Source organism: Cryptotermes secundus, unplaced genomic scaffold, assembly GCF_002891405.2.
Source record: "Cryptotermes secundus unplaced genomic scaffold, Csec_1.0 scaffold614, whole genome shotgun sequence".
Classification (NCBI taxonomy): Eukaryota; Metazoa; Arthropoda; class Insecta; order Blattodea; family Kalotermitidae; genus Cryptotermes; species Cryptotermes secundus.
This window is the reverse complement of record NW_019728501.1, coordinates 1,847,105-1,862,401: the sequence shown is the minus strand read 5'-3', so window position 1 is coordinate 1,862,401 and position 15,297 is coordinate 1,847,105. Positions and strand designations below refer to the sequence as shown.

At 38.5% G+C, this 15,297-nt stretch overlaps 1 protein-coding gene across 8 annotated transcripts in view; it reads right to left on the bottom strand.

Moving 5' to 3' along the window:
• Positions 1 to 15,297, bottom strand: part of LOC111865235 (sodium-coupled monocarboxylate transporter 1) — a 380,779-nt gene that overhangs the window by 38,743 nt on the left and 326,739 nt on the right. For all 8 annotated transcript variants that reach the window (XR_004513107.1, XM_023853126.2, XM_033751735.1 and 5 more), the window contains 4 exons: positions 12,945 to 13,104; positions 9,326 to 9,443; positions 8,622 to 8,689; positions 2,624 to 2,778 (listed from right to left, as the gene is read on the bottom strand). Coding sequence is in view for 7 of the 8 variants with exons in the window: in XM_023853126.2 (XP_023708894.1) it covers positions 2,624 to 2,778; positions 8,622 to 8,689; positions 9,326 to 9,443; positions 12,945 to 13,104 (501 nt within the window). In the remaining variant the exon portion in view is untranslated. The remainder of the gene's footprint in view (positions 1 to 2,623; positions 2,779 to 8,621; positions 8,690 to 9,325; positions 9,444 to 12,944; positions 13,105 to 15,297) is intronic.

Genomic DNA, 15,297 nt, shown 5'->3' with positions numbered 1-15,297 from the left:
ACAGACACTTCATTCTTCTGCATTTCCGTTTTCAAATTCTCCAATTTTCCTGCTTGATTCAAGGTCCTGACATTCCATGTTCCAATCTTGTATCCATGCTGTTTCTTCTGATCTTCGCACTTTTTCTTGTTGTAACGCCTGCATGACATTTCCTCTAGAAACACTCCCCCCCGGAGATCCGATTGGGGGAGTAGTTTAGCAGAGGAATATCCTACACAAAATAAGAAAACGGAAGGCTCATTGGATTGGTCATGTTTTACGCAGAGACTGCCTTCTAAAAGAAGTTATCGAAGGAAAGATAGAGGGGTGGATAGAAGTGACAAGAAGACGAGGAAGAAGACGTAAGAAGATGCTGGATGACCTTGGAGACAGAAGAGGATACTGTCATTTGAAGGCAAAAGCTCTAGATCGCATTAAGTGGAGGAACTGTTTTGGAAGAGACTGTGGACCTGTCGTCTGACAGATTACTGATGATGATGATGTCCTAAAACATAAAAATTGGAATATACAAAACTATGCGAGACTTGTTACTCATAATGAAGCAAATAATCTGTTGGTACACGAACAATATGGTTTTTAAGACACAATCCTCAACTGAGAGGGCAGCTTTTACATTGATAAATAATATTTTAACAGCGATGAATAATAAGTTAATGGTGGGAGGCATTTTTTGTGATTTACAAAAGGCATTTGATTGTGTTAACCATAAATTATTATTGGATAAATTGGAATTCTATGTAACTGAATGAAAATTCAAAACACTTATTGGATCTCATTTGACAGGTAGATATCAAAGAGTTGTACTGGATAATAGAATTGACAATAACAACTTATTGAAATGGGAAACAATTAAATGTGGTGTTCCACCGGGCTCGATTCTTGGTCCCTTGTTTTTCCTGCTTTATATTAATGACTTACCTAAAATAATAAATAAAAATAATAATATGGTATTATTTGCAGACAACACCAGTATTATAGTAACTGACACTAATAAGTTAAACTTTTAAATAAATCTTAATCAAACTTTCAAAGATATAAATACATGGTTTAATGCTAATTTGCTTACCTTGAATTTTAATAAGACCCAATATGTCAAGTTTTGACCCATGAATTATTATTATAATATCACTACTCAAATTAATTATGATCAAATAAATTGAACAAATGTGACTGAGACAAAATTTCTGGCATTAATTATTGATGATACTCTTTCACAGAAACAGCATATTCATTATGTTATTAATAAAATTGCCATTGCATGTTATGAATTGATAAGTATAAAATATATTATCCTTTTATATACATTAAAGCTAATTTATTTTGCTCATATACATTCTATCATAAGTTATGATATACTTTTTGGGGTGGTTCTTGTTGTGTTAACAAAGTTTTTATATTCAAAAGAAAGTTATTAGAATTATAACGAATTCTAGACCAAGAGAGTCTTGTAGGGACATTCTTAAGAATTTGGAAATGATGTTCTATTGTCAGTACATATATTCATTAAGCACAATAGACCACAGTAGGTCGCGGTGCAAGGGCCGAGGAGGCCTACCCCTCATACATTCATACATATATTCATTACTTTTATACACAATTAATANTGGTCACAAGTGTTTAAATTTGTAATGTATTTAATTCAGTTCATATATGTAATTTAAACAAAATTTTATGAATTCAAGTTCTATAGTAAGTTATTTTTAAATTATGTTTATTAATTAAAATCTTATTACATTTTTTTACTTTATATTATTATTTATGTTAATCAATTAATGTAAGTGATTTTGATTATGTGACTCATGTAATTTTGTATATGTATCTTGATATATCTATTTTCAAAGGGACCATTTCCACATCCTAGGTATGTTATCTGTATGAACATATGGAAAATAAAGGAAATGAATGAATGAGTTATACGATGGTTATAAAACAACGAGTCATGCAACATCACCTCACATGTGCGAGCCCTTCCCTGCTCTAAAATAAATGGAAATTACTTTCCAAATAGCCCACGCACAATTATGTGTTTGGGGCAGATTTTCTAAAGGATCCTGTTTAAAAAAAAAAATATGGCCCTCATCTGATCTTAAGGTTAAGAAGAATTGTTCATTAAATTATTACATAGCTTCAGCAACAGAACCAGGATTGGTAAATAATTTATGAAGAAATGTCAATTAAATGCTTCTATAAAGAGTTGAGACAAATTCTTGGAGATCTACAATTTGCAGATAAGTAACTACGAAGGTTTAAACTCCTCCTGCACCTAATACAGTTAAATGTAATTTAAAATCATTACTATATATTATGATAGCACAGCAACATGTTATAAATTTAACTGATCTGTTGGGAAAATAAAGTGAAGAGCATTAATGCTAAAGAGTTCTATCATAATGGATATAACACCATGTACTCCACTGAGAGTCAACCAGCGTTTCAGAGGAACATGACGACTCCATCTTTAAGGTTGAAGAATATGCCAAGCAAAAAACAGTGATAAGCAGGTAGTGAGCAGAGTTTCAATAGTTACAAACATTCAAGGGGCAGAAAGAACTAGATTCTCAACCCAGTTATGATGGGGATATCATTTGGTTAAATAAGTAAATGTTTGATTACCACAACATACTTGAAGAAATCTGAACGTCCTGATCGATTATTGCGTTCCCAAACAGTGGCCACTCCACCAATATCTATAGTTCCTTTCACCAGCACAGCAATCATTGATGAGTAGAGAATTAGAACTTGGAAGCAGTCTGTCCATACCACAGCTTTCATTCCTCCCTGTCAATGACACAAGCAGTATTCAATTTCATACACAAGGAATCAAAAGGTGTGATGCAGTGATTCTTACTTCTAATTTTGAAATATAAATCTTTCCACAACAAAAAAATTTCTAACACTACCAACAGCCGTTTTCCTATAAGAACAGTTCTGTACTGAGTTTGTCACTCCTTTTATTAAAACACTGACATGAAATCGTTTGTCAACAGTAAAAAAATCCATCATTCAGTTAATAAAAATTACTGCAAACATCATCAGAAGTGTGCTTAATCTGTGAGGCATAACTACAAAAAGGACATCATTGCATACTAGCTTAATTTTACCCAAACATATGAAGTATGAGGTTTTCATGACAGTGGCTAAGAAAATTTATTTTTCTGGGATGGAATGCGATATAGTTTGGGAGATAAGGTAACTACCAGACTATGTCACATCGCATCCAAAGAGACAGTTATTTTTACCTGCACATACTCACTGACCATGATCAAATCACTAACCAGGCCTGCACTGATTTCATATAAATATGTAAGCCACCTTCAAAAGCTAGGAGTCAGAATAAGAAATAAAATACTTCAAGTGAGAAATTCTGTCTTTTTTAACAAAAGGACAATTAAAACATCTACATATAAATAACGGACAGTTCGTTTCATGCTCAGAGAAAACCCAAAGAGGAGTTAACATGTGAATATAATAATGAAATTATAAATAACTGGAAGAGGAAGCAAACAAAAAATTCTTTGGCTTGCAAATTGATAATCATTTAAACTGGAAAAACCATATCCATCAATTGGTTCCAAAGCTAAGTGTAACATGTTATGCAATTAGATCTATGTTGCATATCACCCACACTGACACCCTCAAATCAATTTAGTTTGCTTTTCTCACTCTTTAATGAAATATGAAATAATTTTCTGGCATAATTCATTTAACAGCAAAAATGTATTTATACTGCAAAAGAACATTTTTACTCGTAGTCTCATGACTCGTCAAATCCTGAAACTCTTGCAGAGATCTATTTGTTTATAAGAGACTAGAGATCTTAACTCTTCAATGTGAATACATATTTTCATTAATAAACAATAACAAAGAAGAAAGTCATCTTCTGGGTTTTGGCCATTGAAGAAGTACATGGTGTCAATATATGACATTGCTATCTCCATAAACCAACTTCCAACCTCTCGTGCTTTAAGAAAAGCGCATTTATGCTAGGACCAAGATTTTCAATAATCTGCCATTTGATCTCAAAAGGCTTATGGATGAAAAAGCAGGATTTAAAATAGCACCAAAATGATACTTAAGACACACACCCATTCTACTCTGTTGATGAATACTTACTGTTTAAAAAGTAAGTCATCTGTTTAAAGGTCCTGTAAATACGAGGCTCGTCCAGAAAGTAAGTTTCCCTGGGGCCGTTTACAGAAACAAAACACAATTTCATGGAAATATTTATTGCGACAGATACAGCAAGTGTTCAGCAATTTTTCAACATAATCGCCACCGGAATTGAGACGTTTGTCATACCGTGGGACCAACTTTTGAATACCTGTGTCATAGAAGTCTGCCGCCTGGGATTGGAACCACTGTGTGACAACCATCTCCACCTCTCTGTCATTCTCAAAACGCTGACGCTCACCAGACAGGAATTTCTTGAGGTGTAGGAAAAGATGGAAATCACTGGGAGCGAGGTCCAGGCTGTAGGGTGGATGATTAAACACTTCCCAGCTGAACTCCTGCAGGAGACTTGCTGTCCGTCGAGCCGTGTGCGGCCTAGCGTTATCGTGCAGGAAGACAATACCGGCACTAAGCGCGCCGCCTGTTCTGCAGTGTTTCACAGTAACGCTCAGCATTCACCATCTCACCTCTGGTCAGGAAGTCGACGTGGAGAACGCCCCGTCTGTTCCAGCATACCGTGCACATCACTTTCCGCGCCGACGTCTGCTTGAATTTCGTCTTACAGGGAGATCCACTGTGACGTCAATGCATTGATTGCTGCTTGGTTTCTGGGGTGTTGTGTGCAATCCACGTTTCATCACCTGTGATGATCCGGTCCAGAAACTCTTCGCCGTCATCATGGTACCGCTGCATAAAGGTCAATGCTTACTACGTGCGCTTTGTTTTGTGTTCTGGTGTCAGTTGCTTCGGCACCCACCTGGCGCACAATTTCCTTAACAACAGGTGCTCCGTGATAATTTCGTGCAACAAGGAGCGGGAAATCTGCGGGACATGACTGCTGAGTTCCGCAATTGTGACGCGACGATTCTCCATAATGCGTTCCCGCACAAGCTCCACCAGGTCGTCTGTAATGATGGATGGCCGCCCACTGCGCTTCTCATCATGCACACTTTGTCGACCTGCTGAAAATTGTCTGCACCAGCGACGCACCATCTGCTTGCTCATGACGTTAGGCCCATAGACCCAGCACAGCTGGCGATGAATTTCGATCGGCGCTATGCTCTGTGCATTCAAAAACTTTATCACTGACCGCACTTCACAGTCGGCGGGAGCTGGAATAAAGAGCCTCCATCTTCGACAGCTGCAACGATGCTACTGTGGGAACGCGGGAAATTCCGTTTGTGCATGTGTCATTTACGTCATTGCTCCATCACGTACGCGCAGTCGCTTCGCGCAATAAAAGGTTTGCTAGCTGTGGGATGAGTGGGAAACTTACTTTGTGGACGTGCTATGTAGCGCAAGTTGATAGTATTGATGTATAATGTGGATATATCTTTGAATAGCCTCATGTGTGACCACTGTGCTTCTTTGGTTTCCTTGTGTGAGAACTACAGTTTTGCTGTATATATGTTTCTGTATTTGTAGGACATATTCTTCATCCTACAGTCATTTTGACTATGTCTCAAGGGGACCTCTGAGCCAAATTCAGGACATTTCCTGCCCAACAGTAGTCTCTAACGCCTCTGGTAGATGGGGGAAGCATCAAGATACCGCTGAGCCAGTAGAGGCTGAACTCGCTGGCTGAGTCGGGACTGATGGCACGCACCAGTACCGGTAGGGTATAGAGACTGGTAGAATATCACAGGGGGATGCACAATGGACCAATATCTGGTCTAAGTGCATGGGGAAACCCACCCTCTCCAATAACAACAACAACAACAACAACTGTGGAGCTGTGGCATGTAATGTAATATATTGTAATGTAACATATAAAAGGGATGGAAAAGGAACACAGGATAATGGAAGAAAGGGGATGAAGAGATAAAGAAAGAGAAGAATAGGGGGCATGAAAATGCTTTAATGTGAAAGAAAGGGAGAGAAAATGGCAAGAATGATAAGATGGACAAAGGAAATGTATGGTAAAACAATAAAGGAGAAACTATTTTGCCTGTCACCTTCATTAGATCTTGTGATAGTGGTAATATAATACCAAGAAAATGATGTCGCTTCTTAAAGCATCTGGAACTGAACCCTATAACTGTGTGGAAATGAGAATGTCATACACTGTTACAGCTGAAAATGATGGAAATGAAGCTCCACCCAATTCAGTCATTCCTATAATAATTTTTATCAGAGCACAAATTTGAGATCTCTGCTTATCTCAGATAAGACTGTGTCCAACATAAGTCACTGAACATTTGACTAATTTTATATTTTACATAATACTACGCTACATAATTTGTGAATTCCTTGTGTTGTAACTCTAAATGTGCCATAGATTATATGAGGAGTATCAGAAAGTTTCCGGACTAGGTCAAAAAAGAAATGTTGGCCGGACATACTTAATTTTGGCTCCCATCTCCTTCAAATGTCTTCTTGGGAATGTATATAGAGATCCCATTGTTTATTCCATGCTCAAAAGCTACCGTGGAAGTCACTTTCCTTTATACTGTCGAGTACCACTTGCAATTCCCCTTGGATGTCAGACACTGTTTCTAAACGTCGCCCCTTCAGTTTCATTTTCAATTTGGGAAACAAAGCAAAATCTCAGGGGGTTATGCCCAGCGAGTAGGGAGAATGAGGAACGATAACCATGTTGTTGTTAGTCACAAACTCTGTGGTTTTCAGGGACTTGTGGGTGGGCGCGTTTGTCGTGATGAAGGGGCCAGTTGTGGTTGCGCCAAAGTTCTGGCCCTTTTCATTGAAAATTTTCTTTCAAGCGTCTCAAAACGTCACAGTAGAAGTCAAGAGTTGACCATAATGTTAGGAGGAACAAATTCTGGGTGAACAATCTCCTCCACATCGGAAAAGACCATGAGCACGCTCTTTGATGAATTCCAGACCTGCCACGCCTTTTTTGCTCTTGGTGACTGTGAGCTCTTCCACTGCGATAATTGTTGCTTTGTTTCTGAATCATAACTTTAAATCTAACTTTCGTCAGCCGTTATGATCATGGAGATAAAGTTGGGTCCTCGTTAGCATTCTCTCGTAGCTCAAGACATATGTTTGCACGCTGCTGCTTTTGATCATTGTCAAGAGTCTGGAAACAATCTTTTTGGCAATGCGACACATGTTAAATTTTTCTGTTAAGATCTCCTGGCAAACTCTATAACTGATCACAACGGTGTCTACTAGCTCATGGATTGTTCGGCGACAGTCTTCATGGATGACTTCTCGAATTTTTTCAACATTTTCTGTCGTTTTGCTGGTGCTTGGTGACCCTGAACGTTCGTCATCTTCAACTGACACTCGACTGGACCAGCCTTGAAACGTGAATGCCATTCAAAAACTGCTGTCTGACTTAAAGAATGTTCTCCAAAAGTCTCACGGAGCTTTTCACGGGATTCGGTAGCGGATTTACCGAGATTCAAGCAAAACTTGATGCTGATACATTGCTCGAGTTTGCCATCCATCGCAGACAAAGGAAACACGAAGTCAAAAATGCACTCTGTGTAAAAACAGTGTGTGTTCACAGCGAGGTGTCACATGGCAGACTGATACAAAAGGCTTGCGAAAGTGTGACTCTGGCCTCGCCTCTCGTCATCTTTCACCAAGGCAGTTATAACAATAATAGTCAGGAACTTTCCAAAAATCACAAAAAGATGTTTCAAATTTTGAACTAAAAAGCCAAAGCACCCTAGAATTAATATAGTAAATTTCCAATTATCTGATAACTAAGTATCTGGAATTCTCGTGCAATTGGCTAAAATTTAAAAGAAAATGTACAATTTTTTTAAGTTATTTAAAAATTACATTCACTTGCAACGCAGTAATTTTTCCAACCAACACAAGCAGCATTGTCTGTCATCCTCCTTATGCAGTGCCAATACAGTTGTAATGATGCATGATTACAGTATAGGCTACTTGAATTTGTAATTGAGTAACAGCATATATAAGTATTTCATCATTGACTTCCATGCAGCAACTAAAGTGAAAACATTCTGTTTGAACTTTGAAACAGAAAATGGAAATATTAAGACTAAAAAAAAGAAGTTTGGGTCTGTTAAGAGATTTCCTCATGCAACTGACAAATCTGTTACCAGTACACCCCATTCCCCACATGTGATGGATAAAAGGAAGCTTATAGTAATGCAGTAAGGTTTAAACTAAAATTATATTTAAAAACTGAACTCTTTCAAGATATGGAACATATTCATCAAAACCACTTACTTTCAAAATATACACATTAATTTACAAGTTAAATGATGTGCTACAGCAGGATGACTTCAGTGACCCCTTTGATATATCTTTTATTCCATATGACAATTTTAATATTTATGTGGAAGTGAAAAGCATTTATGCTTTGTATTAACAATATGACCAACTATTACAAATTTACTGCCAGGATACACTTACGTCTAAAATTTCTGAAAATTCCATTTCATAAAACCATAACAGCCACAGACACTAATGCATTTTACTAAGTATGCTCCTTATGTAACAATACTCACAACTGTTGTGTAGAAGATGACAACAATATACATCACGGTGACGACAGAATTAGTATCCAGACCAGTCACTGCAAGTCAAAGGATTAATTTGTTAAACTATCCAGATAAGAAAACCCAAGAAGCTAAATAAACGTACACAGGTTACACAACTGATACTAATTGTAGACAAAAATTATAAAAATGGTGATGGTATGATCCTTTGAAGTTATGTTTTACAACTTCTTGATATCAAAAATAGATAGGTACTAGCAAACCTTTGGGGCAAAACTTTTCAATGAAACAGTACACAACAAATAGTTATCAGATCATTGATTAGAGGACATAACTGTTTCATGCAAATAACAGAAAACCAAATATAGCATAGGTAATCTGTTCGCAGCTGTTTTTATGCTGCCCATATTATATATGGATTTTTTCAATTTACCTAATCCTTCCAGCTGCACTATGACCCTGGGGTTGACTCAGCCTCTAACAGAAATGAGTACCAGGAATATTCTTGGAATATTCTTGGGGGTAAGGGTGGCCAGCACTTAAGGTTGACTATCTTACTGCCATCTATGAGCCTAGAAAATGTGGGAACCTCAACAGCTCACAACCATATGGGCCTCCACGGCCTGTTACAGGGATACCTTTTCTTTTTTTACTTTTTACTTATTTAATTAATAAACCTTACTTAATAAGTAAGCAGATACCTTCCAGCTTACCTTGATGTAGTGCAAGGGCTGGTGCATATAGAACTAAGGCCAAGTAAACAACCATTTGGATGGAGAACATTGCAGATGCAAAGAGCTGCAGCCAACGATTAAAACGCTGTCCAAAATACTGAAATCAAAAACAAGAAAGTATTAGTAGGTCCAGCAAATCATAACAGGAAATATCAGTGTGCTAAACTCTAAACTGCTGAAGAATGTTGTCTTCCAACTGCCTGGCTTATTCTTTGACCCTGAAGACTGAGTTGACATGTTCCTCCAAAATGTTAGTTGAATTTTGATGGACTACATGGCATTATATCCCAGTAGACAGAATTCTTTAACTATTTTCTTTGTTCTGGACAAAATTCTGATGTCATCCACGAAGAGGAGGGCATTAAATTTAAGCAAAAATATTGATGTAGTAAACAGAATTCAGACATATGATCTGTAGGTAAGTAAATAAGGATCTACTGAAGAGTCATGTAACCGTACGTCCCTCGCCAAAATTATTTAATTAAGGTTACGAACAACTAATGCATTGTTTAATACCATGAGAGACGCTCCTCCGGCGAGATACCATCCCGGGACCGTCTAGTTGTAATTCAGCTATTTTTCTCCTTAGGCTAAGGGTGCCACTATTGTCCTTAACGTCGCCTGTTTACTCCCAGTATCTTAAACCCATGAACTGACCGTGTGGGAGACTGGCCAGGAGGGGTCTTGGGTGCCTTGAAGACCTAAAAAAGTTTACGGTCTTCTCGAAAAATACGAATGTAGGTCAGATGCCAGGCTCGACCCTTGGCTTTCTCTTTTTATGTTTCTATTATTTTTCGTTTTTTAGGCCAACTGGGGGACTGGTAAAGAGAGGGCAGTCGGTTTTAGGGAGCGGAGGAGGACAGTAGTTGAAAGGTAGATAGTGAAGAGAGAAGTGTTTAACAGTAGGGTAGAGAGTAGGGCGGGCGGAGCGGCTAGCTTGAAGGACAATGCAAATATTAACCATTGAATGAAATTTTAAATTGAAAGTGCAATATTCGCTGTTCTGGAGATCTCGGATTTATTAACCCCGAAGTGTGTTCCACTTCCATCTCCGAAGCACCCGTATCCTGAGAAAAAGAACCCAAGCTCGAGCGAAAGTCGTGGCAGCTGTACTGTCTTTTGGGATTTGACACTGCGTCACCTAGTAGAACACTACCAACATTTTGGAGGAACCAACTGCCTTCTTCTTCAGGCAGTACTGCACTGGAGTAAGTGTACACTGTGCACCCTCTCCTTCTGCCAAATGAGTAGGGTATACCTTGATGTTTCTGTACTAACACCATATAACCTAGCTTTAGGAAAAATTATACAGGCTGGGAAAAAAAAATGTACTTTCTTTTTTCCTTATTATTTTATTAATTTACAGTAAACTCTTTATCATTTTTTGTGTCGATTATACACTCTAAACACTGTAGTTTCAATTCTCGAAAATCTGCAGCCCCAAAACAGCTTCAATAGTACTTCTTTCTGATCAGATTGAACCTAAAATATTGTATTTATTATTTTTTAATTCTATATACACATCAAAAATATAATTGAAATAAAATTAAGGAAATTCAAAGTAAGCTCATACATTTTCTGATGCCATCATAACGTTATAGTGATGCTCTTAAAGATTAGGTAATCCCCCACCTAGTTTTACATACATATACAGCACACCCTCTGCATTTTTACAAGTATAACACTGTCTTCAGGACAGAAAATGTTGAGAGACCTAGTGGTTTATGTGGTAGAAACAAGCAGCTACTTAGAACAAGGCATTTCTAAGTAAGAACCGAAATATCCTGACAGATAGAAAATTATAATAAATGCATGAGCTGTAACAATAAAAAAAAAAAAACTCCGTAGTTTCAGTCTGCAAGTGCACTATACCGACTGAGTGACCGCCGCTTGTTGGCGAAGTTAGTGCCAACTTTAGCGGATAGAGGGTGTCACATGGTCAGCACAACAAATTCCCATGGCCATTAATTTCGGTTTTCTAGACCAGAGCCGCTATTTCCTTCAAATAGCTCCTCATTTATCATTGGGAGGCTGAGTGGACCACGTTCCAGACCCACTACTTCTCAGAAAAAAATCTGGTAGCGCCGGGAATCGAACCCAGACCTCTGGATCTGTAGCCAGGAACTCTAACCAGTAGACCACAGAGATGGTCAGCTGTAAATATCACAATAAAGAATTGGTCATTTCAAATGATGGAGCCTGGATGATCTCATTTGCCCAGAAAATTTGGGACAGATTAATGGTCTTCATAGTGTGATGTATCAAGCAAATAGAATAATGGGTTAATGGTCTTCATAGTGTGATGTATCAAGCAAATAGAATAATGGGTCAATTATTCAGGAAGAGAATGAAAGAATGATACATCAATATACATGAGAGAATAATAAGCTGTTTAAATAGCAAGATATATCGTTTTACTAAAGGAAAAAAAGACTCTGAAATCCATATTAGAGATGGAGTGATTTTAACTTAAAATAGTAGGCTATTAGCCTAAGGAGGATGAGGAGGATGACAAAAGAAAAAGGATGGAAAGAAAAATAACACCTGTGGAACAAGTTCATCAAAGTTCAGCTGAGTAACATCTACTACACTCACATCTGCTATAAAGCTCAAGTCACTCAAGGAGCTGGGCACGGCTTGAGAAGCCACAACTTGTGCAGCTACTCAAGAACATAGCAGAATTTTATGGAACCCAAAGGTTCATTACCCTGTTCATAACAGCCCTCCACCGGTCCCTATCCTGAGCCAGATTGATCCAGTCCATACCATTCCATTCCATTTCTCTAAGATCCATTTTAATATTGTTCACCAATCCTATGCTTCGGTCTTCCTAGTGGTCTCTTTCCTTCTGGCTTTCCCATCAATAGCCTATATGCATTCCTCTTCTCTGCCATTTGGGCTACATGCCCTGCCCATTTCATCCTCCATGACTTGATCATTCTAATTATATGTGGAGAAGAGTAAAAGTTATGAATCTCCTCATTCTGTAGTTTTTTCAAACTCCCGTCACTTCATCTCTCTTTGGTCAAATATTCTCCTCAACACCCTGTTCTCAAACACTCCCAGTCTACGTTCCTCCCTTGATGTCAGAGACCAAGTTCCACACCCATACAGAACCTCAAGCAAAATTATAGTTTTGTATATTCTAATTTTTTGTTTTTAGATAGCAGATAAGACAAAAGATTCTGGACTGAATGATAGCAAGCATTACATGAATTCAATCTCCTCTTAATTTCCTCCTGAATCAGGTTTTGATTTGTTATAGTCATTCCCAAATATCTGAAATGTGACACATTCTCAAAACATGTTAGCTATCTTTATGTCACAATTTTGCCCTGCATTCTGGTGACGAGACAGCAACGCGTATTTAGTTTTCTCTGCCAAATCTCCAAGCAGGAGAACCATCCCTTGTCGGCTGTCCGCAACTGCTTATGCAATATATTCGTGGCTACAGTCCATATCTAGAAGCCATCTTCTACATCCGCAACCTGAGGGCCTGCCATGCCATGTTGACAAGGGACCCAGCTAACATGGATAAAACTCAAGTACATATAATAAAAAATTATAAAATTATCCATTATAATATTGAAGTACAAACCTCATAAGCTGAGGTGTACTGCATTTTGTGGTAAAATGGAATGAATATATAGCTAATGATGGGAATAGAGATAAAACTGGATAAACCAAACATCCACAACTGTGGTCCAAACAGATATACTTCTGCAGGTTGACCCATCAGGGTTATGGAAGATAGGAACCTGAAAAATGAAGAAAGTATGTGTTATTTGCTTATTCTGTTAATTATCTTTACCTCCTTTCACTTTAACAAAAATGTAAGGTTGTAATCCTTTTCTTATTATTTTAACTATTTCACTTACTATCCTATGTTACTAAGCAGAATGGTGTAGTGGTAATGCTCCAGATTAGTGTTTGGTAGGTGCCAGGTTCGAATCTCAGCCAAGTTACTAGCTCTCTTTGCTGAGGTTTTGTCCTTTCCCTGTCTCTCCAGATGAATGCTGGACACAATAATCTCCTACCAGAAAATTTTTATCTGCACCATCTCTGATCATTATTTTTCAGGTCATATTTAGTTTGGAGATTTTTTATTTTAGTTACTTTTACTCCTAATATTGTTAAAATTATCAAGTCAAGGAGGATAAGATGGGCTGGACATGAGGTACGCATGGGAGAGCCGTGCATACAGGGCATTTTGAGGGGAAAATCTGAAGGTTAAGTGACCAGTGGGAAAGCATAAACTTAAATGGGAATAAAACAAACTCCGTGGTTTTAGTTCGCAAGCGAACTATACCGTACGAGCGACCGCCGCTTGTCTGCGAAGTTGGTGCCAACTTTAGCGGATAGAGGATGTCACGTGGTCAGCGGAACGAATCCCCATGGCCGTTAATTTCGGTTTTCTAGACCGGAGCCGCTATTTTCTTGAAATAGCTCCTCGAGTATCCTCACGAGGCTTAGTTGACCCCGTTCCAGACCCACTACTTCTCAGAAAATCTGGTAGCGCCGGGAATCGAACCCGGACCTCTGGATCTGTATCCAGGAACTGACCACTAGACCACAGAGGCGGTCACTTAGTTGGGAATATAATGTTAAAATGTGTCACAAAGGAATAGGATGGCAGCGTGGATTGAATTTATCTGACTCAGGGATCAGTGGCGGGCTTTTGAGAAAACGGTAATCAACCCTCGGGTTTCATAGAATGCTGGTCATTTCTTAAGTAGCTGAGTTAACTGTTTGGCTCCTCAAAATTGAGTCGGTTAGTTAGTTTGTCAGGTATTTTCAGTATCATCTTAAGGCAATATAAACAGACGTCACAACACAGACAATGAAAATCTTATATTTGTCCTATGAACTGATTATTTTCATTTTGTTTATCAAGCAGGATATTTAGAACAGAATACCTTTGCTTAAGCTTAGTTTGTATGTGTCTTACTATTAACCATTCATTATTCCCGTCATTCTTCTAAATTAATTATTCTCTGAAAGTTTTTTCACTATATGAATCATACGCTAAAAATTACATTTCTTATATCTTTCTGTCGTCTATTTGAATAACTTACGTACGACCATACGCCAAATTAACTGAAGATGTACGATCCTTTCCTTAAGGGGCACATGGTGGGGTAGTTGGTTGAGGCACTATGCAACAAGCCGGAAGGTCGCAGGATCGAATATGATGAGGTGGATTTTCTCAGTTTCCCTAATCCTTCCAGCCACACTATGGCCCTGGGGTCGACTCAGCCTCTGACAGAAATGAGTACCAGGAATATTCTTGGTTGGTGTGTCCACCTTATCGTGGTGAGGGGGTTTGAGTATGCCAAGGACCCTGAGAGCTATACCAGCGGTAGCGTAGCTACTGGCAGGGCCTCCCTTGCTGGACAGGTCAAAGGGTAGGCATCAGACGAAGAGAGACACCAAAAACTGATGCCGGAAGCAGCGTCATCAGCAGCGACTTGAAGCACAGAGCAAATGATGCTCGAGATGGTTCAAGTTCGTATAGCAACAGGCGTGACCAGAGTGGTTTGAACGGCTGTTGTACTGCGATGTGGAAAGCAAATGGAAAAACTACCCCATTATTACTTTTCCTGGATAGTCTCTTTCCAAAAACATAAGATCGCATTAAGTGGAGGAACTGTTTTTGAAGAGACTGTGGAGCCGATTGTCTAGAAAATGTGGGAACCTCAACATCTCACAACCCTTTGGGCCCCCACGGCCTGTTACAGGGATACCATTACTTTATGTACTTTTACTATCCTTTCCTTAATTTATAATAAGTCGATATATTTGGACGCTTTTCAGGGTTAGAATTATTATTCTCTGTGTTAGACAGAAGTAAACGAATGTGAAATATGAAAACCTCTGGGGGTAAATGTTCAAATTACGGTCTCCTGGGTATGTCACTTGGCAGTAAGGTACCACAGGGTGAATATATGTAA